We start from the raw sequence: 27,109 nt of genomic DNA, 5'->3' as shown, positions 1-27,109 counted from the left end.
AGATGAAAGCAGCAGGTCTGAACCCCCTTGCCTATGATGAGTGGCTTTTACATTGTAGTCTACCCCAGGGAACGGGGACTTAGTGATGACTGGCAGTAGCCCAGACTGAGGCAAGGTGGGGATTAGAGGGTTGGTGGTTTCCCAGAGAGGGGAGACCCAGGGAGACTGGGTGGGGTATTGCCATGGGGCAGCTCTAGGGTAAAGGGCACTGGGGTCTGAGAGGGACACGGGACCAGCAACAAGTGGAACACCGACCTGCAGGGGGTGCTCCGGGGTCTGAAAAAGAGCAAATTCCCAGGACACCAGCAAGAGGCGCCACAGGGGTGAGTCCCACATGGCCACAGACAGTTAGCTCCCATGTACTATGCACAGCACTTGTGTTAGTGCACTCCAGTAAATAGCCTTTTTCACAATTGCATCACATTGTTGAAACTGATTCAATTTGTGATCCACTGTAATGCCCAGATCCTTTTCAGCAGTACTGCCACCTAGCCAGTCCTTCTCAATTTGTAGTTGTATATTTGATTTTTTCCCCCTTCCTAAAGTGAAGTACTTCTTACTTTATTGTATTTCATCTAGTTGATTTCATACCAACTCTCCAATTTGTCAGTCATTTTAGGTTTTAATCTTCACCTCCAAAGTGCTTGCAACCCTCCCACTTGCTCTCATTTGCAGATTTTATAAGCCATGCTCTCCACTCCATTATCCAAGTCATTAATGAAAATATTTAATAGCACCACACCCAGGACTGACCCCTGTGGCACCACACTAGGTAAGACCTCCCAGTTTGACAGTGAACCTCTGTGTGTATGGTCTTTCAACCACTTCTGCACCCACCTGTAGAATTTCATCTAGACTACATTTCCTTAGTTTGCTTATGTAGGTCTGTATCAAAAGCTTTATTAAAATCAATGTCACATTTACTGCTTCCTCCATCCACTAGGCCACAGACCTTGTCAAAGAAGAAAATTAGGTTTAGGGGGAGGGATAGCTCCGTGGTTTCAGTATTAGCCTACTAAAGCCAGGGTTATGAGTTCAAAACCTCAAGGGGGCCATTTAGAGAATTGGGGTAAAAAATAAAATCTGTATGGGGATTTGTCTTGCTTTGATCAGGGGGTTGGACTAGATGATCTCCTGAGGTCCCTTCCAACCCTGACATTCTATGATTTGCTTTTGACAAGGCATAGCCAATATGGATTTAACTTTATTATGCTCTAGGTCCTTTCACGTTGTTGATTTTCTCCAGTATATTTTCAGGTATTGAAGTTAGGCTGACTGGTCTATAATTCTTAGATCCACTTTGTTCCCCCTTTTAAAGATTGGTACTACATTTGCCCTTTGCCAGTCCTCTGGGACCTCACCCATCTTCTATCATTTCTCAAACTTAATTGCTAACAGTTCTGAGATTGCTTCAGTGACTTCTGTTTAAGTACTTAAGATAAATTTCATCAGGCCCTGCCAAGTTGAATACATCTAGCTTATCTAAATATTCTTTAACCTATTCTTTCCTTATTTTGATTTGCATTCCATCCCCATTTTTAATATTAATTGCGTTGAGTATGAGCACCATTAACTTTTTTTAGTGAAGACTGAAGCAAAATAGATGTTAAGCACCTTCTTTATCTTGATGTTTTGAGCTCTTCTTCCCTGCTAAATAAAAAACCTACAATTACCTTCATCTTTCTCTTGTTCCTAATGTATCTAAAGACCAACCTCTTATTGCCTTTTGGAATAGTGTTCCAAAGGCAGTGATGGAAGCCGTATCTTTAAAGACATTCATAATAAGACTATAAATATAAAACACTAGAAAATAGCAGTCTATATGGTTACTGGAATAGACTGGAAGATGTCTTTGATTGTTCTCATCTCCATATCTCATTGCAACTGCAGTGCACATATTATCATGTACTATTCTTTACTTAGGACTCCAGATGGTGCCATAGACTTTAGTGGGAGCAAAGCGCACATCTCAGAGAGCAGAAGTTGGCCTATAGGCATGTTTTCAGAAACCAGACTGCCACATGGTACTCAACTGTTAATATATATTTATTTTATCACCCATTGCAGCCAGCTATTACAAGCACCGATATAATGTTTGTTAAAATTCACTGTCCATGGGATACGTTGTGCAAATATGCAGAAAGAATGAACATCAGGATGCCTTTCAGGTATTGTGGTAACTATTTTATTTTTAATACTTTGATTTTCATGCTTTATATTTAACTGGTTTTCCTCATTTATTAAGGTAACATGGAGTCCCCTCCTATTATTCAGACTGAACAAAATCTGCCGCCTACTGCATTATAACTAAATTCCTCTCTTCTGATCTCTTCAAAAACAATAATTTTTAAGGCCAATTTTGGGGGTAAAAACATGGCTGATAGAGGCCACTGTATTTTCACATTTACCTACAGTAACTGTATCGAAAGCTTACTTTCTTAACAATCTCACATATCCCTGAAGAACTTACTGCTCAAAGCAAATCGTGCACATTATGTAAGACCTTTTATGGAGGTCCTTTTCATGGTCTCAAAAGATCTGTGGTTTGTGGTTTGAGGCTTAGAAGCACGGAATCTTCTTCTGAATGATGGATCACAGCCAGAGCTTGACTGGAATTATATCCAAAGGCAAGAGAAGTTACAGAGTCAACTAATATTCACTCTTTCAGAGATAAAACCCTGACATACTAGAGAAAGCCAGAGCTCTTGTGTTCCTGGAATTCTCTTCACTTCCTGTTTCCAGATTGATGATCTTCAGTCTCCTTATTTATTTAGATCTATACAAATGCTAAAAGGCAGCCTGTCCATAAACTCTAAACACTTTTTTTAACTTAAAAATTACAACATAAATGTATTCTTGCAGTACGTACAGAAATAGGTTATTTTTAATTTTATCTCCAGGAAACCAGTAGATGTAATATTCAATTCCCACACCCCTGCAACAATTCCCCATGCTCATAATTTCCCATCATTTTTAAATGCCTGGGGTAGGGGAGATGACCCTTGTACTGTGTGCTGAAACTCACTGGATTTGGGATACATCAGGCCAAGGTGGCAATCAAATTCCAAAGTGAGAGTGCCTCACTGAGAATGCCCTTACAGCAGATCCTTGTCACTTAAATTAGTGGGGCTCTCACTCAAGTGTCTCTGCTGATTTCAACTATGACAGTATGGCATGGGGAGAGAGAGAGAATCCTTCATGTAAATAGGTCCAAAGCTTAGACTTCACCCAAAAACTCACAGGCAGCCTGTCTGTCTTCAACTGAAAATAGATTTGAGTACCCATCCCTACATTAAACCAGAGCATTATGAAATTTAAACTCTTTAACTGAATCTTTTCACAAATCCGTTTTCATAGTGAACAACTTGAGTAATAATCATTTGCCATGTGATTAAGGAAGATTTTTTGATACTGCTATATGTGCTTCTCTCTCACTTAAATGATTCATTGTTAACCTGTTCAAATATTCATTTTTCTCTAAATTTCAGGACCCTAACAAACTTTCTTTCTTGGCATTTTAAGCCACTAAACAAAATGGGCTTTTTACCAGTCAACAAGAGCAGTCTATGCTGGGGTAGCACAACTGTTTTGGAACTAGTGCAGAAGCAAGAGGCTTCTACACAAATAACTCTGGTCTCCAAACGATCCCCTGAGTTCCACAGGGCTGGGGGGTGGGTTCAGCAGTCTGTTTTTGGAGAGCAACCCCATTGCTGACAATCAAGGAGAAACTCTCTGTGAGGGGATTCTCAGTTTTCCTCCCCCTGAGCAAGTTTTATCATATGGGAGGGACATCTGCCCTGGAATTCTAACTGAAGATTGGAATTCATTTAGACAGTTCAGCAGTTATTAGTTGCTGTCTTCCCTTGTGATTGATGGGGAATATCACTGAATTTCCCAGTCAGCTACTGCAAACTGTACACATGGATTCCAATTTGTCTTATTAAGATGTTCTTCGGGGCTTCGAGAGTGTGAATTTATTCCCGTGTCTAGTCTTGATGAATCCGCAACTATTCTTGCACAAAGATAGGGATGTTCTAGATATTCTTTAATTTGTTAGAGATGCTGGCTCTGTCACCAGCAACTTGTTTCGGCTTTGTGCCAGATAACTGGTGTTTACTTCAGCAAGATGGGTAAAAAGCTCTTGGTAAAAATATAATAAAATGGGCTCTTAGAGCTAGTCAGCTGCCTGTCTGTCTTGTCATGGGGGCGTGATGCAGCCTAGTGGTCTGATTAGAGGAGTGACAGTTTGGCATTCTAATCCTGGTTCTGTTTGACTCCTGCTGCTGCATTGGCAAAACTACATGAGCCTGTTTTAATTGTCTTTACTAAATTGTGGAAGCAAAATACCCAATTTGCTTTTGCAAGCTGAGGTTGTGTATGTAAATTCAGGTCCTTTCCCTTTTTTTTTTTTTTTTTTTTTTTAATCAAGACTTTATTAGGTGAGATTCTGACCTCACTGAAGTCAATTGTCTGAAATGTGAGCAAAATTTCCCTGTTAAAAAAAGATGATTATATTTTTCCTAGCTGACAGGAATGTTGAGATCAAATTGGCTAATGTCTTTGGAGCACTTTTAGGATGAAAAGTGCAAGTTTTCCAAATTGTATTATTGCTAATTTAGGCTCAACACTCTGAAATATTTGAACAACCACGATCAAAAAACAAAAAAAAGAAACAGTGCTTTTTTTTTTTGTTTGTTTTTTTTAATATGAGAGCAGAACTGAATAGTTGTCTGCTAGCTCTGATCTTGTCAGCAAGTGAGCCATCAACCAAAGGCAGAGGAGAGTGAATCAGTGACAGTGTGTGATTAATGCTCTCATTAGCAGTTCTGTAAACAACCCAGCCTTCTCATAACTGCTTATTTATTTCAATGAAAAACAAATTAATAAAAGAAGAGCATGGGAACTGATTAGTGTTTTATAGAAGAAATCATAGCTGGCATTCTACTCTGCCTTTGAAGTGTGATAGCTAGAACGGGAATTATACACAGCACGCAATACAGCATAAAAATAAACCACTACGTGACTAGTCCTGCAGCTTGGATGCTAGTTAAATTCACTTTGACTTTAAAAAAAAAAAAAAAAGGCAATATTTTGGGAGTCAGTGAGGTCATGTAATTTGGGCCTAGTCCTACATTTATGACTGTGACTTGAAAGGGACTGCTAACATGCATAAAGTTACTCACATGCATAAACGTATTTGTTGGATTGGGTCCATTAATTGTATATTTCACTTTAATCATTTTTTCCATTTCCTAATACTGTTTTTTCTCCCATCTTGTTATTGTTAGAAAGACTTAAAGTACAATGATTATTTAGATATTTGATCTAGCTGATTTCCTTACTTTAGAGAGAAATTTATGAAATAAGGTCCAGTTCCTACAAATATTCATATACGCTAACAATTTTATTGGGGTCTAATTAGCAATTTTTCTAGGCAGGCATTCAAACCAACTTTTTAATAAAATTTAGTCTCTGACTCGCCCCCCCTTTTCTTTTGTTTCATAGCCATCGGTTCCTTGGCTATTACTTTGCTTTATTTCATTCATATTTCTTTCACTTCACGTATTTGAAAAGTAGGTTCTAAAAAGCAAACTTACACTGCTTCCATACACAGAATATACATATATTAAACAGGCTTTTTTTTAAGTGCATACTTGTGCTGAGGTTTTACATAACCATTTTCTAAGCAGTTTTAACATATATTCTATATATTGTTGCTGAGGTAACTGCACTTCTCATCTCTTGAAGAGAGGTAGCCTTATTATACACCGGAATAATACAGTTGTCTCCTAAAGTATGCTCTCTAGTACCAGCAGATTCCTTCCCCTCCTCTCTGGCTTACCAAGAACTAAGGCTTTACCCATTCCCCAGCCCTAGCCACCTACTCCTTTCCATCTGCATGGGAGAGGGAGTAGTGGCCCCACACAAAGGCTGCTTTTCCCGCTGTGCTTGACCCATGACGGATCAAGCCTCATGTGTTACATCCCCTTACTCTCCTGCTCAGCGATGTAAGAGTGTGTTACAATCCTGCTCTTTAATGATACCACTAGTAGGCATAGCCAAAAAGGCCGTGAATTCAGATAAAATATTCTCTCTCTAAACTCTGTCTTAAATACACATCTCCCATCAGAATAGGGTGACCAAATGTCCTGATTTTATAGGGACAGTCCTGATTTTGGGGTCTTTTTCTTATATAGACTTCTATTCTCCCCTACCCCCATCTCGATTTTTCACATTTGCAGTTGGGTCACCCTATGTCAGAAGTCCCATTCAAATCAAGAGAATTACCCATGAAAAGGGGAAGTATTTGGCCCTAGACATAGCATAAATGTAGCTGAGAAGGACCAAAATCATTTGTTTCCATCCCAAGGGACTACCCGAAGTCCCAGAGCCTGTTCTCAGTGAACTCAATGCAAAACTGCAAACTAACTCTACTGATAAAAAGTACTTCAGTGCATACTATGTATTACTACTACAGCTAGGTGTGGCGGGGGGGGGGGAAGAATTTGGCTAAAACAATTTTTTTCATGGAAAAATGCAAATTCAGGTTGACTGAAACAGCAAATTTATGTTGATTTCAGCCAATTATTTGTCTGAATGGAAAAAAAAAACGTTTTGTAAATGTTGAAATGTATGGAGTATTCTGGGTGGGAATATTTTTCCTAATCTCTTATATGAAGCGGAATAACTTCAAAGAAATACTTCAATAGTCACAGAGCTGGGTCTAACTAAATCTTTCATTTAACCCAAATTGAAATTTTTCCCACTTTTTTCAACTTGCTGATAAATCTGAAAAAAATCAGTTTTTGTTCCACCTGAACCAAAAGGTTTTTTCGTTTCTGCCCCCTTAACCCTGGCCAAGGAACCACCAGTAAACCAAAAAATCAGTTAGTTGCCCAGCTCCTTTCTGACAATTGATCTTTGAGGCTCAGTTTGGTATGTAATGTAAAAAGAAGAGTGGTACATGAATAGTTATCAGTAAGGTTTTTTAATACTTTGACATTTCAATATTTTCACATGATTACATTGGGGATCATAAATTATTTATACTTATGTTTTTAATGGGATATGCCTGAATGTTCTATTAAAGAAACATGTTGCATGCTTAAAAGATATGTATGAGAGGCTGCAGCTTAGCCATATAATATTAAAACTTGAGCAAAAAGATGTTCATGCATGCGCAACAAATATCTTCTGTAAAACAGAAATCACGATACGTATGAGTAAATGACCTATGTCTGTAGCTCAGCTGGACCCCTTCTGAGTGGAACAGTTAAGGGTAATTAAAGGTAACAAAAGAAGTCATGTTTCTTAACTATAATATCAAAAAAAATCTTTAACTTCTGTGGTTTCTGTGCTCCCTTTGCAACTCTGTTTAGGAACATCACAAATCAGGCTGCGAAGTACCTAAAAAGTATTCTAGGTTGTGACGTTACCATCCGATGAGGATCTCACTTGTCTAACATCCAGAACTGAAGTATTATTTTTTATGTTTAATAATATTCCTGTGAAAATACTTCTTGAAAATTGGCTAAAAAGAGTTTAGCCATTTATTTTTAGTACTGATACTCAAAAACTTTGCTTTACTCTTATCTTAATACACAGTAGCATAAAGTAGGCAACTTATACCGTTTGGTGACTTGTATGTACAAAGTAAGGCCATGATCCAGCAAATTGATTCATACAGGCAGTACCCTACATGAGATTGCAGGATCAGGGCCTAAGTCACTTGCAAAATTGAAAGGTTTGAATTGAGAGAGGTAAATTGAATGGAGAGAGGTAAATAGTGGTATCCTCCAAGGGTCTGTCTGGGACCAGTCCTATTCAACATACTCATCAATGATCTGGGAAAAAGGGTAAACAGTGAGGTGGCAAAATTTGCAGCTACTATGTAAGATAGTTAAGTCCCAAGCAAACTGCAAAGAGCTACAAAAGGATCTCACAATACTGGATGACCAGGTAACAAAATGGCAGATGAAATCCAGTGTTGATAAATGCAAAGTAATGCACATTGGAAAACATTATCCCAACTATACATATAAAATGATGGGGTCTTAATTAGCTGTTAGCGCTCAAGAAAGATCTTGGAGTCATTCTGGATAGTTCTCTGAAAACATCTACTCAGTGTGCAGTGGCAGTCAAAAAAGCGAACAGAATGTTGGGAATAGTTAAAGGGATAAATAATAGGACAGAAAATATCATGTTGCCTCTATATAAATCCATGGTACGCCTACATCTTGAATACTGTGCAGATGTGGTCACCCATCTCAAAAAAGAAATATTGGAATTGGAAAAGGGTCAGAAAAGGGCAACAAAAATGATTAAGGGTATGGAATGTCTTCCATATGAGGAGAAACTAATAAGACTGGGACTTTTTCAGCTTGGAAAAGAGATGGCTAAGGGGAGATATGATTGAGGTCTATAAAATCATGACTGGTGTAGATAAAGTAGAAAAGGAAGTGTTTACTACTTCTCATAACACAAGAACTAGGGGTCACCAAATGAAATTAATAGGCAGCAGATTTAAAACAAATAAAAGGAAGTATTTCTTCACACAATGCCCAGTCAACCTGTGGAACTCCTTCCCAGAGGATGTTGTGAAGGCCAAGACTATAACAGGTTACAAAAGAACTAGATAGGTCCAACAATGGCTAATAGCCAGGATGGGCAGAAATCGTGTCCCTAGCCTCTGTTTGCCAGAAGCCGTGAATGAGCGACAGGGAATGGATCACTTGATAATTACCTGTTCTGTTCATTCCCTCTGGGACACCTGGCACCGGCCACTGTCAGAAGACAGGATACTGGGCTAGCTGGACCTTTGATCTGCCCAGTAGGGCCATTCTTATGTTCTTATGTAAAGGTTGCTTGGTATAGAGGGAGGGGGCATGTAAAGCAGTAGTGGGAAGTGAAACAAATATTTTGCCTCAAATCTGTATGTGTATTGTTTCAAGAATAACTGTTCTCTGTGAAGATTTCATAGGAAATTACATGACTTTTTCCCTCAGAAGTTACTGTACCCAGTGAAAAGAAGAGAGAAGAGAACTGAAATATAAAAACAATTTGTTCCAGTTACTGCTTAATGAATCTTGGGTCCATATACTGCTCTTGATTTGCATGCAAAATGATAATGGATGTCGATGAGTCACATGTACAGATTTAAGACAGTGTATATAGCCTTTAATGCAGAACTAAAGCAACTGCTATTTTTGAAAATGAGTCCTGTAGAATTAAAAAAAAATTAAGGGCCATATCTTAATAGTTTTTTTGGACAAAACTTGTATTATCTTTATTGAGAATTCAGTGAATGAATCAGTAGTCGGACATGGCCCAGCCTATATAGATCAGTCGTATCAAAATTTAGATTCATTTTTCAAGAGTCATGATATGAACCATTTCAAATTTGAACAGATACACAGATCAGAATATCCTTCATGAATTACTGTATTTCAATTTAAAGATGTTTTTCATATAAATGTGCATGGTATGTGTTCTTATATAATGTGGGAGTTCTTTTCAACTGTCTTACTTGATTGTTCTCAGATGACTTCTGCTGTTCTTTCAGGAAAAAGTGTTATTACACTGACTGGAGGAGCAAAACCATGGGCAGGTTGGTGGGTGATGCATAGCTTCTAATCTTGCATATAGTCACCTGCTAAACATTAGCAGTTGTAAATTTATCCAGAGCAACTAAAACCATTACATTTGATTCATGGAAACTCAAAAATGCATTAACACAAATAATACCCTAAAATAGTCAGCTGTTACATGATGCAGTACAGTACCGCTTTGCCAGTTCTCACTTTGCAAGTGAAATACTTCTCATTCCAAAACAATGGTCTCATTTAGTCTATCAGAGATTTAATATCAAAGACAGCATTGCAGTGAGGCCTCTGGTTACTAAAATTTCATTGTTGCTTTACAAAATGTACTTTTTACTAGCACATTATGCCTTGTATTAATCAAAACCAAACTTCAGTTGTTGAACTAGGAACCTGAGCCCGCAAATACACACAAGGTTCACTTTATGCCCTTGAGTAAAGGCCTAAATTAAAGTTCACTTTGTGATGCAGTATCCTTGAGCTTTTGTTTCATATATTTGATGGCTAACAGTAATATTCAGTAAAGGGTCTTTGACTCACTGCGTGAGTTAGCAAGGTTCTACTATATTTCCAACATACGCTCCATTCTAGCATTATTGGTTGTTAATTTTCCATAGAGAAGCACTCACTTGTAGAAATGGTAGCCTCAAGAACTGGTAAGACGTATTGCTCTGTTCCAAAATTTAAGTGCCAATTGGAACAAGCTTATGAGATTTCTAGACTAATTTCCATAACAAAAATGTGTCCTAATGCTTATAAGTAAGCTTGGATGGATTAGATTTGCATCAGCAAATGTTGATAAACATCAATTTCACCCATACACACACATACCAACAGAAATATTTCCATCGAGTATAATCAAAATTTGTAGAGAGACAAAGTAAGTAAACTGCAGCTTAAGAAATTATTGAAATTTGATTTAAGGTTTTTATTTGGTATGTTTTGATATGTAATGTTGACAATTTATATTGTAACAGTAATAAAGCTCTAACTTTTTGAATCTCAACATCTATTATCATTAAAAATTTTTCTAATTCCCCATAATTTCCTGCAACTGTGAAAATTTAAATAGATAACAATTTTTAAAAGTTTAAAACCTATAACTTTACACAACTGTGAAAATTTAAATTGATAGAATTCTCAAAAATGCTTAAAAATAGACATTAATATCCATTGAAATTATAAAAAATGTTACTGGAATTCTGCTAACCATATTAATCAACCAAATATCTACATTTGCTTGGCAATTAATTATTACACTATAGAGCCTCCAAGAATGCAAATCCTGCCAGAGTTCAGTTTCCTGTGCAGTATTCAGTTAACATGTTGTTGTTTGTGCCAGACCACCAGTTAGTTTGAATTTTTTTTGGTTATCACTGAATTGTAAAATTTGGTTTATAAATCCAGTTTCAATAGTAATATTATACAGAAATAATTTATAACATAAATTTACAACTGCTTTTCTCCTTTCCCCATCATGCATGTGCTTGCTTCATTTTAGTGTACAATTCAAAGCAAACCACTTACATTTTTGTAATATTAAAGCAAATGTAACAGGGCTATGCCATAAAACAAACTTAGTTCAATACTGAATTCTTCCTGGGATTTCTGAGTGTAATAACTTGGATGCTAGGTGGATTTATGATTCCTTTTAGTAACACAGGTATCTATAATATGGAGTTGAAATCAACCCAGTTTCTAAGAGTGGAGTAACAAACAATATTGCCATATTTGCACTCAGGATGGAATTTTTACCCAGGTCAAATTGGCAGAGACCCTGGGGTTTTGGGGGGAGGGCAGGGGTTGTTGTTTTTTTTTATCTATTTCATAGCGTGGAGCAAGACAGTCACTTGCTGGTTTGAACTAGAGTAAATCATGCATTATCTGTAATTTGAAGTCTTTAAATCAAGATTTGAGGATTTTAGTAAATCCACCCAGCAGTTATGGGTAAATTACAAGAGTGGGTGGGTGAGGTTCTGTGGCCTGCGATGTGCAGGAAGTCAAACTAGATGATCATGATAGTCCCTTCTGACTTGAAGTCCATGAGAACTTTAACATCAGAGACAAACACACTTACATGTTTCATTTTTATATGAAGTTTGTTTTGTGAGAAATTTTTAAAAAACAGGGGAGGAAAGTTAAATATTTTTCTGGGGTTTTTATTCCAGCATTCTAAGAGAGCAAACCTTTTTGAAAGAATTGCATGCGAACTCTTACTGTTGAAAAGTCCAAATCTAAATAAAAAAACTAATCCTAAAAATTCACACAACACAAATTTTGAAAAATTGTTATTTTTTTTCAGTATGTGTGCATCACTGTCCATATTATCATAATAAATCTATAGATTGACAAACTGTGACCTATGAACATAAATGTAGTCATAGGAATGACTGTTCTATTAAAATTTTGAAATTAACAGGTAGAGTGCACAAGAACTAGAATAAAAAACTACATTAAAATTAATATTTCTCATCACTCCTACTTCATTTTTAAATGAAAGATTATAGTTTACTAGACAGTTTTGCATACTGGGGTCAAATTCCAATCTCAGATGTATCTGCACAGACAGGATTTGATTTTTAATGCCAGTGGTGTCAGATATCTTTAAAAATTCATGATGATATTAATGTATTAGGACTAATTCTGTACATGTTCCACACCTATTCAGTCCTGTGGGACTTACTCATATATAATCACTGCAGAATTGGACCTGTTGTTTAGGAAAGTTCTGTGCATGCACATACTTCATTTTTGTCATCCCAAATTTACTTCAAAATTGGCATATTAAAGAGATGCAAAATGGGTAATTTTACTTCAGTCTTTATCCAGGGTGAAATACTGATATTTCCTGCAGCAAAATGGCAGCTCTTGGAGTAGAGCAATGGAAACAGGAGTGTGGTTTATTTTTTATGGTGAAATAAGGATCTCTCCTTGCAAAAACTGTCATTAATTCTAGCTTTAAAAAATGCATTTGCTAGTTAGTGAACCCCAATATTTTGTACATCTCTCTGTAGTATATGGCTTTAGGGCCTGATCCAGTTTTCATAGAAGTTAATTGGAGTCTTTCCATTGACTTCAGTGGGAGTTGGATTGTGGTTATGCCAGATCTTAAACTGGTGTAAACTGCCATAATTCCATTACATTTAATAGAACTATGCCTGTTTACACTAGCTGAGGATCTAGTCCAGTGGTCTCCAAACTTTTTTGATTGCGTACCCCATCACTAAAAAAATTTTGAGCGCGCACCCTCTGCTCCCGGCTGAACTGTCGAAGCAAAAAAAAAAGGCTCCTTGGACTCCCAGCAGAACTGTTGAGGGATGTGGGGGGAGAAAAAAGTGGCGCTGCTCTGGTGGCACTCCTCCTGCCGTGCACCCCAAACAATCCTCTTGCGCACCTCACTTTGGAGACCACTGATCTAGTCCATAGTGTACAGATAACCATCCTTACTTAGTACTATGTATATTTTGTAAATAAAGAATGTAATAAATTAAGAGCTGTTACGGGGTCCAATCCTGCAAGTTCTCCATGAATGGGACTTCCATTGTAGTCAATGGAATGCTTACAGGATCAGAGCTCTATTGTCTATCGGATCAAAATCTGTGTTGTTACCAGCTCATTTATTAAATCACTCAATTAAAAGAATATGTACCTGATCATGATGTTCTTTGTTCTGCCACTCATATCTCCACATGCTACAGGAACAGCAAGATCGTACTCTATAAGGCTAAATACTTCATACTTTAAAAGTCTGCAAGTAAATACATTGCAACATATCAGATAAAGAAAGCACTTATCAGATATTGTGTGAATTCTCCCAGACTTCAGACAAGATGACCTACAATATTTTTGTTTGGTTTTTGTGTCTGATTTTTCAGAAAGACTAAATTTTTTTCTTTTAAGACTACTATTGAGGAAAACACCAAAATAAATTCTACTATACACACAGCAAAACGTTTACATAATATTTTAATTCTGGTTTAGGCCCACAAAATCTAGGCAGTTATTATAATTCATAACATAGTTGCCATTTTTAATTGAAATTTTTACTAGAGCTGGGCAAAATTTTGCAGATTAATAGTTCAATTTCTGAAAAAAAAATCACTTTAGGGTCTATATAAACTAATTGTGAATTCTAGGCCAATTTGGTGAATTGTTCTGGCTGAAGAAAATCATTGGAAATGTATGTTTCAACAGTTTGAAAATTAAATGATTTGACTTTTTGTTTCAAAATGAAATATCATTTTGAAATTTAAGTAGATGGACTAAAAGGGCAGGGTTAAAACACCTGAAAATGAAACCAAATGGGAAAAATTTCAAATTAATCTTTGAAATTAAATGAATCTGAATAACCCCTGAACAAAAATCAATTATTTGCTCAACTTTAGTTTTTACTTCTAAGTATTAGAGAGAATACATTCCAGTCTTCCTTCATCAGAAGTCTGCAGAATTGAAAATGACCTAGCTTACATGTGAGTTGCAGTAACTGGGTATTCTGGTGCTTCATGTACTTAAGTTGTATCCTTGATTTGTCCCATTGTGTATGAGTTTGGTAACATGCAGGGTTTTTTTATGTTCAACAACGTCTGAATTTTGGAGCACTGAACGATTTATTGATCATAATAGCTTTTCCTGGCTATGATATAGGCATGTATAGCTTTGTGATTTGTTTGGTTTATTTATTTCAGTATCTACTACAGAATAAATTATATATTTATCTGTTTATTTTTTGTTAGCGAGTTTCTCCACAAGCCCTATAAATAACATATAACTAAATGGAGACCTGGGTTTCTTTCAGAACCTATTTACTTTGAATCTCTATATCATCCTTTGCAGGTCTAATGTTGATAAACACACGGTAGAGCCAATTTTGAACAAAATAACTGCTGCTGTTACCCTTTTCATAAATTTTTAATCCTAACAGCTGGATACTGCAAACCCTTAGCCTGACTTGACTTAAAAGAAGCTAATTGGGAGAGTAATCACTACTCAAATGAGCAAGACTTTTTAAGGTCCGCCCATAAAAGCCTTCATGCAACACACACATCTACGAAACTCAAGTTAGACAATGACACTTGGTTGCCTAGCAAGTTTATAAGACACCATTAGCAATCACAAATTATACAAAAAAGAATTAATGTAAAATTGCAGAAAAGGCAATGTGAGTTAAATAGAATCTGATATCTCCTGTCCTCACATATGGTAATTGGCTAGTAGCAGGTAGCGTGGAATGTCTCAGTACATACAATGTTATACTCTGAGAATGCAGACAACTTAGCTGATTCACCATTAAGAAGAAACTTTTTCTTTCTATTTTGTAAGTGACTTTAATGCTAATGTAAGATGTCTGACTGGTGTATTTGCAGGTGTAATCCTGGAAATTGGAATAGTTTTTGTTCACAAGGCAGGTTCAGCAGAAATACAATTTGCCTACTAATGTGCCTTAGCCCTGATGTAGAGAACTTCCTCTAGATGTAAAATAGTTCAGTCTGGAAATGCATCCTTTAACCTTCCACTGACAAGTGTGCTAATTGTGATGCTAATATGTTTTTACTGATATGGACATTGGCCCTCACTCAGTTGCACAGCTATTAGGTTATAAAGATATTACCAGCTGAGACTGGATTCACACCATATAGATGTGGACTATCCAGTCACAATCAAGTTTTTCAGAAAAAAGTAGTTTTTGTTTTTTTAATATACAGTGATTAATGTTTATTAAATCTGGATGCCTAAAGTTAGGCATGTTACTTAGGTGTAACGGATACAGAAGTATATTAGATTTTATCTCCTAGTGACTACAAAGTTAATTAGTCTATTAATGTCAAGGAGAGCAATGAGAGTTTAGCTCCTCTGATGATCACGCTGCTTATTTAAGTGCCTAATGTTAGGCACCAAAGTTTGACAGTTTTGCTTGGAGACTTTTTATGTAATTTGATATATCAATATATTGAAGAAACTTTCTGTGAACAGGAAAACTACCTGTGTGAAATCTATGAACATAGAAGATGTTAGGATGATGCTGATGTCAGGAACCTTTAATCTGGCCAGTGACAATTGCCTAATGCTGGAATTTCATGCCACTATTGAGTATGATAGTTGTAACAATGTAAAGAGAACTAAAAGGGCTGATAATTCTAAGCCAAATCTTTCAGTCATGGAAGTATATATACTGAGCAAGAACTGAGAGATTTTGGCACAGTATTGATACCTAAATAATATCAACAGTTGCAACAACATGTATAGTTAAGGGTTTTTCCCCAAACCAGAATTATTCATTGGGTTTTTTTAAAGGAATATGAGGATAAATGGAAAAGTTAGGATAACTCCTGAGATTTAGTCTGAAGGGTTTATGAACACACAATTCTACAAAAGACCATAGTAGTGTGTAGTGCAATTAAGTTGAAGATTTCCGATAGGAATCCTACTAACTTAGGGAAGGGATAATTGTCATGAATAAGTGAAATCTATTAATAAATGAAGGATTTAACTTTTCTTGTTATGTCAGATAATAAAATTCAATGGTATTGCAGAGTAACATTTTATAGTCACTATAAGGCAATTACTTTGACAACTGTTAGTGTTGCAACACTGGACATTTTGAGTTGGAATGTAGCTGTACTCAGAATTTGTCCCATGGAATTTTCCTCCACTGTGACCTGTGTGATCTCTCCTTCCATCACAAAATTCTGAGTTACAAGAGTTATTCATTATGAGCTAAATTCTGCCACCTTTACTCATGACGAGTCACAATTTAGTGAGTAGTCCCATTAAATTCAATTGGATTACTCAGGAACTAAGGTACTGCTCCATTTGTGCAACAGTGTGAGAATCCAGTCCTGTGATTTGGGGTTAAATGTACATTGACAGATTAGTCAGACTACTCTTTCACCACCTTCGTGGCTTTACTGAAGTTTGAGAATCCATAACAAACTTATTTGTCTGAAACCAAGTAAGAAATTGATGAAAACTCTGGGAAAGGACCTAAATTAAGAATTAAAAATCAGAAACCAATGCAAAAATATGATTTATTATCACAAACTGTTTGAACAGATTTTGATAAAAATAAAAGTTTGATTCTTAGCTTTAAAAAGAATAAATCTGTCCATAGGACAGAAAAATGAAAAAAAAACAACCCTTACTTGAGCTGAATAGTACTTCATTCTACAAGCAGTCAGTCCCATCCCATGGTGAAACAATTTATGGTTATTCTGGTTAGTACTTAATTACATATGTTTGGTTGAAAGAGCGAAGTGGCAGTCCTGTCTGAGAACTGTTTTTTCTGTGTTTGTCCTCTATGAACTCAATTATATTTCTTGGTCCACAAAGTTTAGTAACTGATGGAATCATGTTCCTCAAATACAATAGACTAACAAACTCCATGGGAATGTAGAAATTTCAAGAATCTGGTGTCACGGTGTACATTAAAGTACTGTAAGGCCTGATGCAACTCCTGTTGAAAAAAACGGAAGGACTAATGCTGACTTCTGTGAAAGTTGGATTGGGCTCTAGATGCAGTGGGGCTCACTCTCTTCTCACACTAGTGTAATTTAGCAGTAACTAAATTGATGCTCATATCATTACACCATGTGAGAGGAAAGTCAGGCCTACTATTCCCAAACCCAATCCATAAATACTAAATTTAATTATGCTTTGCATTAACTGGCAGCAAAAATGTGTTTGCAGTACGTAAAACCCTAGTAGGAGACAGACTACTCTGAAAAGTAAAATCGTATGACCTCATCCCGCAAATGCTTACACATCTGAGCAACTTTATTCCTGTGACTCAGCTCTATTAGACTCAAGTGTACATTTACAATATTGGGTCTTTACACAGCAGCAGTGGGTATAGAGGTGGTTGTTTTTTGTTTTTTTGCAATTTAAAACCAGACAGCTTTTTTGGAAAAAATAAATAAGCAAATATGCAATTGGACTGGGGAACTTTATGCTTCTCAGTGTCACCCTGAAGCTTTTTTTCATGTTAGATTCTCCCTAAAAATAAAAAATGGAAAAGCCTGAGTGCTCTTACTGTGCAGCCTGCTGCCAATTGAAAATAAGCTTTTTCAGCAATCACACTTATTCTGCTTTTCTTTCAGCTTAATTCATGGGATATTTTCATGGTAGATGTAAAATATTTCCCCATAACTTTAACTGCTAGATGCAAATGGCCTCATTAGGATTATATGAGTCTGGCTCTACATTTTACTATTCTAAATAATAAATGTGCACATTTATTTGTTTGTTTATTTTTAGTAGCACTAGTTATTGGCGTTTCTTTTGTACTGTGTTTTTTTGCTGATTGTGAGAGGTAATTTTTCTGAAGGACAGTCTCCCTTTCTGCGTTTAAATTGCAGGTGCAAAATTCATGCCTACATTTTTGCTCTCATAACAAAAAATTGGGCTCATTCCAGGTAGTTGTATCTCTGACCACCATATCCAATTAGTAGTTAGTTATACGAGTAAGTACCCAGATTTGCTCTCTGGATTCATTTTGTGGGTACAAAATGCAGATGTAACTTGTGGAAACCAGGCATTAACCCAGTTGAAAAATATAGCTGTAGTTACGGGTGTCTTGACACTCAGCCATGCCTCCAAAGATATAATATATCATAACATGAAACCCAATCCAGTGTTCCTTGAACACACAAAATTCCCATTCACTTCAATAGGAGGAGAGTTTGGAGGTGCAAGGAATACAGGATCAGGCAAATCTAAAGGGAAGAATTGTCATTGTTTGAATTAACTAGATTACCTAATAGATCTCTTCCATCTCTAATTTCTAATCTTAGTTCTGACATCCTTATGTAAGCACATCTCTAACGGGGGGAGTCAAGGAGTCTAGCCTATATAAAGACTAAGCACAGACATAGAACTAAATCCTATAATAACCTGTGAAACCTGAATCTTTAGAAAATTGCAGACAATTATCGTCAGTTTTTGTCTAAATGCTAACTATGTGAAAATTTTTCATCTTGCTCTAAAGTATTCTTGTTTTACTTGATTTGTGCTTATACTCTGAAGGGATATAACAATATGCAGCTTTTGACAGAGCTCTACAAATCATATGGAGATTTAATTTCATGTGCCAGTGACCAAGTTCATAAATATACAATTAAGGACTATATTTTTAATTCTCATTTTAAAAGAGGGAAATTTTGCATATGAGGTATCTAAAGGGTTTGTGTTTATATCTTAGTTTAAGCACTAGATTGGGCCTTTAAGCATATCCTTAAATAAGGGTTGACATTGTAATTGCTCCAAACAAGCTACCTTGGGAAGGAATTGCAGTGCAGAGATTCATTCTCTAATGCAGTATGCTATTACTTTCCTCCTGAGTGTGCTACTTTAACATGGCCAAATCCCGCAGTGCTTGCTCGACAAAACTCCCATTGATGGCAGTGGGAATGGTGTCTAAGTGAGATCTGAAAGATTGGGTCAGAAATAATGTAAGCATTGACTTTTTTTATTTTGGTTTAGTAATTTAAATTTTCTCTTGCTTTCATTTCAAGCTTATAGTTCATTCTCATCCAGCATATATAGCTATGATGGCAACAAAAGTGATGTGCAACTGGGAGCATATGTCTAACTTGTCATTGTTCCAGTTTGCAGAGGAATATCAGAGAGCTGAAAAGTTGGTTGCCCAGAAATCCAATGAAGCTTGACAAAGAGGCCCTCCCTGACCTGGAAGAGACAGATTGTTACACAGCACCCTTTAGTCGAGCGCGGATCCACCAGTAAGTGTTGGTATTGGGAATGCAACAGCAGAGATCCATGTTCACATTTTATTTTCTCATTTCTTCTCTCCAGGTGACAGAAAGGCAGTCATTAACAGATGGTCACTGACAAACACATGGTGTCAAGCTTGCTGTTTCCTGTTGGTTTTCTCTTAGTGCCATATTCTGTCCTCTGATACTCACCAGTGGCTTCCATTGATGGCTGTTCAGCAGTATAGTGTAGGGGCAACATTTGGCTCCAATAGGGAGCATGCTATTCTGTTTCCTCTTACATTATTAAACACAAATACTCCCGGGTTGTTTTTGCATATTCAGGAAACAGCTGGGCTAAATCTGAGAGTATTCCCTCAGCTAAAACAGAAGGAAAACCCTGGGAACACGCTGAAAACACTGACTTTGGATTTTAGCCAGCTGTGTATGCAACAAATGCTCCTGCCTCAGATATGTATATAAAACCCTTACTCTTCTATACACAACCTAAAAACTGTAAACATATCTGTTGAGGCTAACGTATCATCTCTGCTTTTGCTGTACTATAGAATAATGTTCCTTATTGTAATGCATAATGCAGTGATAGACTTTAAAATGATTTTAATGTATTTTGCCTCTTCTGGTTTTTTCTAATCTTAAGATTTTAATAAAGTAGAATTAAAGCTTGACTTCTCTTGAATGGAGCCATAAATTCATGTGAATTCTAGTGGACAGCACATGATACCCAGAGCAGCTAAATTCTAATCCCAGCCAGTCATTCACTGTGTGGCATTAGACCAATCTCCTAGACCAAGAAAATAAGTATTTTTTCTCACAACACACAGTCAACCTGTGGAACTCCTTGCCAGAGGATGTTGGCAAGGCCAAGTCTATAACAGGGTTAAAAAAAGAACTTGATAAGTTCATGGAGGATAGGTCCATCAATGGCTATTAGCCAGGATGGGCAGGGATGGTGTCCCTAGCTTCTGTTTGCCAGAAGCTGGGAATAGGCAAAAGGGGATGGATCACTTGATGATAACCTGTTCTGTTCATTGCCTCTGGGGCACCTGGCATTAGACACTGTTGAAAGTAGGGATACTGGGCTAGATGGACCTTTGGTCTGACCCAGTATGGCCATTCTTATGTTAAAAACTATCATCTATTATCAGTGCCCAACTTGAAACATCTCAGCCCAGATGGTGAGTTGCATTAGAGTTGCACTTATCACAGAGTCAATGTGGGGTGGAAGGGACCTCAGAAGGTCAAAGTCCATCCCTACTAACATCCCTTGGGTAAGCTGCCTTTCCAGCAATTTTATGACCCTGGATTGTGCTGAACATCTGTAATTCCCATTGACTTCAGCTGGATTTGAGAAAACTCAGTACTTCTGAAAATCAGGCCTGAGGTGTTTCTTGTTAAGGAATCTCAAACTCCAATCACCATGAGGACTAGTACATTGCCCCAAGGTCTGCGTCACTGAAACCTTTTCATACAAAGATACAAAAGCGCCCCCCCGGCCCTGCCCCCATTCCACCCCTTCCATGAGGCCAAGCCCCTGTCTCACCCCTTCCCCGCCCCTATTCCAACCCCTTCACCAAAGGCCTGGACCCAACTCCGCTCCTCCCTGCCCCTATTCCAACCCCTTCCCCAAATCCCTGCCCTAGCCCTGCCTCTTCTCCGACTCCTCCCCTGAGCGTGCCGCATTCCTTCTCCTCTCCCCTTCCTCCTGGAAAGTCCTAAGCGCTGCCAAATTGCTGTTTGGTGGCAGGAAGTGCTGGGAGATATGCAGAGGAGTAGGAATGAGGCGTGCTTGGCGGGGGGGGGGGCGGCAGGGACTGAGGGGAGCTTGGCTGCCGGTGGAGTTGGTGCCTATTGAAGGCCACAGGAAATAACTCTGGAGGCCACATGTTTGAGACCCCTGTTCTAGTTAGACACCCAAAAACTGAGGCATCTCAAATCACTGACCACTTAATGAGAATTTTGGTCTTAACGTCTGTGACCATTCTCCCATTAGAATGGGGATGATATGTGCTGTTTCTCCAAGGTGTTGAAAGAACTCTTTGAAGATGTAAATCATGGCATCTTATGTAATAACTGAATTACTATTCATAGATTCATATGCTCTAGGACTGGAAGGGACCTCGAGAGGTCATCGAATCCAGTCCCCTGCCCTCATGGCAGGACCAAATACTGTCTAGAACATCCCTGATAGACATTTATCTAACCTACTCTTAAATACCTTCAGAGATGGAGATTTCATAACCTCCCTAGGCAATTTACTCCAGTGTTTAACTACTCTGATAGTTAGGAACTTTTTCCTAATGTCCAACCTAAATCTTCCTTGCTGCAGTTTAAGCCCATTGCTTTTTGTTTTATCATTAGAGGCTAAGGTGAACAAGGTTTCTCCCTCCTCCTGATGACATCCTTTTAGATACCTGAAAACTGCTATCATGTCCCCTCTCAGTTGTCTCTTTTCCAAACTAAACAAATCCAATTCTTTCAGCCTTCCTTCGTAGGTCATGTTTCATCATTCTTGTTGCTCTTCTCTGGACTCTCTCCAGTTTCTCCACATCTTTCTTGAAATGCGGTGCCCAGAACTGGACACAATACTCCAGTTGAGGCCTAACCAGCGCAGACTAAAGTGGAAGAATGACTTCTCATGTCTTGCTCACAACACACCTGTTAAAGCATCCCAGAATCACGTTTGCTTTTTTTGCAACAGCATTACACTGTTGACTCATATTTAGCTTGTGGTCCACTATAACCCCTAGATCTCTTTCTGCCATACTCCTTCCTAGACAGTCTCTTCCCATTCTGTATGTATGAAACTGATTGCACTTTGCATTTGTCTTTATTGAACTTCATCTGGTTTACCTCAGACCATTTCTCCAATTTGTCCAGATCATTTTGAATTTTGACCCTGTCCTTCAAAGCAGTTGCAATCCCTCCCAGTTTGGTATCGTCTGCAAACTTAATAAGCGTACTTTCTATGCCAACATCTAAGTCGTTGATGAAGATATTGAACAGAGCCGGTCCCAAAACAGACCCCTGCGAAACCCCATTTGTTATACCTTTCCAGCAGGATTGGGAACCACTATTAACTACTCTCTGAGTATAGTTATCCAGCCAGTTAAGCACCACCTAATAGTAGCCCCATCTAAATTGTATTTGCCTAGTTTGTCGATAAGAATATCATGCGAGACCATATCAAAAGCCTTACTAAAGTCTAGGTATACCACATCCACCGCATCTCCCTTATCCACAAGACTCGTTATCCTATCAAAGAAAACTATCAGATTGGTTTGACACGATTTATTCTTTACAAATCCATGCTGGCTATTCCCTGTCATCTTACCACCCTCCAAGTGTTTGCAGATGATATCCTTAATTACTTGCTCCATTATCTTCCCTGGCACAGAAGTTAAACTAATTGGTCTGTAGTTTCCTGGGTTGTTTTTATTTCCCTTTTTATAGATGGGTACTATATTTGCCCTTTTCCAGTCTTCTGGAATCTCTCCTGTTTTCCATGATTTTCCAACGTTAATAGCTAGAGACTCAGATACCTCCTCGGTTAGCTCCTTGAGTATTCTAGGATGCATTTCATCACACCCTGGTGACTTGTGGGCATCTAACTTTTCTAAGTGATTTTTAACTTGTTCTTTTTTTGTTTTATCTTCTAAACCTACCCACTTCCCATAAGCATTCACTGTATTAGGCATTCCTTCAGACTTCTCGGTGAAGACTGAAACAAAGAAGTCATTAAGCATCTCTGCCATTTCCAAGTTTCCTGTTACTGTTTCTCCCTCCTCACTAAGCAGTGGGCCTATTCTGTCCTCCGGTCTTCCTCTTGCTTCTAATGTATTGATAAAAAGTCTTCTTGTTTCCCTTTTTTTCCATAGCTACTTTGAGCTCATTTTGTGACTTTGCCTTTCTAATCTTGCCCCTGCATTCCTGTGTTGTTTGCCTATATTCATCATTTGTAATCTGACCTAGTTTCCATTTTTATGTGACTCCTTTTTATTTTTTAGATCATGCAAGATCTCCTGGTTAAGCCAAGGTGATCTTTTGCCACATTTTCTATCTTTCCTACCCAGCAGAATAGCTTGTTTTTGGGCCCTTAATAGTGTCCCTTTGAAAAACTGCCAACACTCCTCAGTTGTTTTTCCCCTCAGTCTTGATTCCCATGGGACCTTACCTATCAGCTCTCTGAGCTTACCAAAATCCACCTTCCTGAAATCCATTGTCTCTATTCTGCTGTACTCCCTTCTACCCTTCCTTAGAATTGCAAACTCTATGATTTCATGATCACTTTCACCCAAGCTGCCTTCTACTTTCAAATTCTCAGCGAGTTCCTCCCTATTTGTTAAAATCACGTCTAGAACAGCTTCCCCCCTAGTAGCTTTTTCAGCCTTCTGAAATAAAAAGTTGTCTGCAATGCAGTCCAAGAACTTATGGGATAGTCTGTGCCGTGCGGTGTTATTTTCCCAACATATATCTGGATAGTTGAAGTCCCCCATCACCACCAAATCTTGGGCTTTGGATGATTTTGTTAGTTGTTTAAAAAAAGCTTCATCCACCTCTTCCACCTGGTTAGGTGGCCTGTAGTAGACTCCTAGCATGACATCACCCTTGTTTTTTACCCCTTTTAGCCTAACCCAGAGACTCTCAACACTTCCGTCTCCTATGTCCATCTCCACCTCAGTCCAAGTGTGTATATTTTTAATATATAAGGCAACACCTCCTCTCTTTTTCCCCTGCCTATCCTTCCTGAGCAAACTGTACCCATCCACACCAACATTCCAGTCGTGTGTATTATCCCACCAAGTTTCAGTGATGCCAACAGTGTCATAGTTGTATTTATTTATTAGCACTTCCAGTTCTTCCTGCTTATTACACATACTTCTTGCATTTGTATATAGGCATCTAAGATACTGGTTTGATCTTGCCTCCCAGTTTTACCCTACCCTCCTTTCTCTCTGCCATTATAGCCCACGCTGTCTCTTGTTTCCGACCCATCTCCCAGGTCTCCATGTTCCCCACTTACCTGTGGGCTTTGCTCACCTGTCCCCGTCAAACCTAGTTTAAAGCCCTCCTCACTAGGTTAGCCAGTCTGTGTGCAAATAGAGTCTTTCCCCTCCTCGAAAGGTGAATGCCATCTCTGCCTAGCAGTCCTTCCTCGAATAGCATCCTGTGGTCGAGGAAGGTAAAGCCCTCCTGGCGACACCATCTTTGCAGCCAGGCATTCACCTCCTTGATGCATCTGTCTCTGCCCGGGCCCCTACCTTTAACAGGAAGAATCAAAGAGAATACCACCTGCGCTCCAAACTCTTTCACTCGTACTCTCAGAGCCCTGTAGTCGCTCTTGATATGCTCAGTGTCACACCTCACAGTATCATTTGTGCCCACATGGATGAGTAGCATGGGGTAGTAGTCAGAGGGCTGGATAATCCTCGACAATGCCTTTGTAACATCTCGGATACGGGCCCCCAGCAGGCAGCATACCTCCCAAGATGAAATGTCAGGCCAACAGATGGGCGCCTCCGTCCCCCTCAGCAGAGCGTCTCCGACCACCACTACCCTACGTTTCCTATTCGCAGTGGTGACAGCAGACCTCTCAGCCTTAGGGGTACGAGGCTTCTCCTCCTTTATATATGTACAGTATGGTAAAAAGAAACTGTTGGATAGTTGTGCTTCGAAAGCTGTGGATTACTTAAAATGATTGATGCCTTTTTATATTTAAACAGCTTTACAATAAACAACAAAGATAGCTTCTTCAGCAACTCCACAAGAAGTAGAATAGTGCACCACATGCTACAGAGAACGAAGTATGAAGATGGCAAATCAAAAATGGGTAAGAATTCTGATACTTAGAAAAAATATAAATTGGATCTTATGACGAGTAATAATATCTTTCTGTAAACTAAAGTGGTCATTAAATAAACTAAATAACTATTGCCAGTATTCATAGAATGACATTCAGTCAGCAATAGAGCTGATTGATCATTGCAAGCTGCTAACTGTTAAGTTATTCAGTGAAAATCAACAATATTTTCTGATTAATGGGTTCATAAAATATTTTATAAATTTGATGGATAAATAGACATTCTTGTTTAGCCAGTGAAAGCATTTGTTTGTAGACGTGCAGTGTTGTTTTATGGGTTAAATTCAAACCAGTAGTGTTAGCTATTAATACAGTAGTATTCCTCGTAGAATATGAAAGCTTCTTATGGTTCAGCTTTACTCAGGGCCGGTGCAACCATTTAGGCAAACTAGGCAGCTACCTAGGGCGCCTAGTGATTGGGGGAGCCTAAAAGTCCCCTCAGGCGAGGAGGTGGAGTGGAGGTGAGTTGGGTGAGGGGGCGCTCAGGGAGGGCTGCCCGCAGTAACGGGGGAGGGGGAGGTGCACAGGGGAACAGCTCTGCGCCCCAGCTCACCTCCACTCTGCCTACTCCACTGAGCACACAGCCTCTGCTCTAAGTCTCCTCCAATCGGTGCCGCACACCTGGGCGGAGAGGAGAATTAGAGCGGTGCCAGCATGCTCAGTGGAGGAAGCGGAGCTGAGGTGAGCTGGATGGGGGAAAACCCAGGCAGGGTTAGCTGCCGTGGGGGAAGTGTCCCCAGGCAGGGTTAGCTGCTGTGGCGGGGGAGAGGGGGGAAGTCTCCCCAGGCAGGGTTAGCTGCGGTGGCAGGGGAGAGGGGGGAAGTCTCCCCAGGCAGGGTTAGTTGCAGTGGCAGGGGAGGGGGGGAAGTCTCTCCGGGTGGGGTTAGTTGCCGTGGGGGGATGGAGTGGAGAGGGGTTACCTGTCGTGGTGGGGGGGCCCTGGGTGGGGGGCTCAGTTAGCTGCTGTGGGGGGGTGGGGTTAGCTGGGTCGGGGGTGCAAGGTGGAAGTTTCTCCTAGGGCGCGAAACTTCCTTGCACCGGCCCTGGCTTCACTTCTGATTAGCTGTTAGAACAGTTCCTGTCAAAAGATATAAGTACACTATGATATGTTACTTTGCATTTTAAGAATTTAATATTTATGTGTATGCTTCATATGTCAGAGGGTACTAGTGTTCACAGCAATGATCCTGGTTATAATTCACTCTTCTTGTGGGAAAACAAGCGTAATTTATACCAAGTATTATAGATTTTCCTAAAGTATTTGTTCAATTTCCTGCAAACACCCACTGATGAAAAGGAAAACCTATTAATATAAATGCAAGAATATGATATTTAAACCCCAAATATTAGAGTGCTAAAGTTATAACAACATGAACTCATCCACCTTGTATGAACTGTATGTACATTTAATAGCCTAACTGGTAATGGAAGGTGCCATATATTCAAGATGAAATAGGGATGAATTCAGGTCACATTGAGACTCTTAGCTTCTGTGTTTTCTAATATTTTGTGTACGTGTAACCTTAGCATTGCATTAGTGTAGTGGGCCAGAACCTCAAATCTACAGCCAAACTGCAAAATTGCTGGGAAGGGTGGGCAAATGTGGTTTAAAGGTGTCCTTTGCATTACTTGATCCTGCTGCTGTTCAGTCCTTGCTTAGCTGTTAGTGAAGTCTCTGAGCTAACATGCACTAGGCTCCAACAGCTAGAGGAGGTTGAAAATGCTGCTTGGAATGGGTGTAACACAATGCATCCTGACCACATACTTTTTTACCTGCTATGCCAGCAGCAGGAAAGGGAGGGGTACCTGCTCTATGCTGGCTTTGTGCCACCTGGAGGACCACCTCATGAGTGATCATCCTTCCTAGTCCAGTGAAACCAGTTTTAAGCCTAAATTATGCCTGTAGTGCAGCACAAAGTATCTGGCTC

General features: G+C 38.8%; 1 protein-coding gene across 5 annotated transcripts in view; it reads left to right on the top strand.

Annotated features, from left to right (window-relative positions):
- The window catches only part of ANO3 (anoctamin 3), a 390,484-nt gene that overhangs the window by 294,825 nt on the left and 68,550 nt on the right, over positions 1–27,109 (top strand). For 4 of the 5 annotated variants that reach the window (XM_050955262.1, XM_050955261.1, XM_050955264.1 and 1 more), the window contains 4 exons: positions 2,068–2,168; positions 9,563–9,607; positions 19,199–19,330; positions 25,045–25,151. In XM_050955262.1, coding sequence (XP_050811219.1) covers positions 2,068–2,168; positions 9,563–9,607; positions 19,199–19,330; positions 25,045–25,151 — 385 coding nt within the window. The remainder of the gene's footprint in view (positions 1–2,067; positions 2,169–9,562; positions 9,608–19,198; positions 19,331–25,044; positions 25,152–27,109) is intronic. The other variant, XM_050955263.1, reaches the window with a different exon arrangement.

This window comes from Gopherus flavomarginatus, chromosome 5, assembly GCF_025201925.1.
Source record: "Gopherus flavomarginatus isolate rGopFla2 chromosome 5, rGopFla2.mat.asm, whole genome shotgun sequence".
Classification (NCBI taxonomy): domain Eukaryota; kingdom Metazoa; phylum Chordata; order Testudines; family Testudinidae; genus Gopherus; species Gopherus flavomarginatus.
This window is presented reverse-complemented; position numbering and strand designations above follow the sequence as displayed.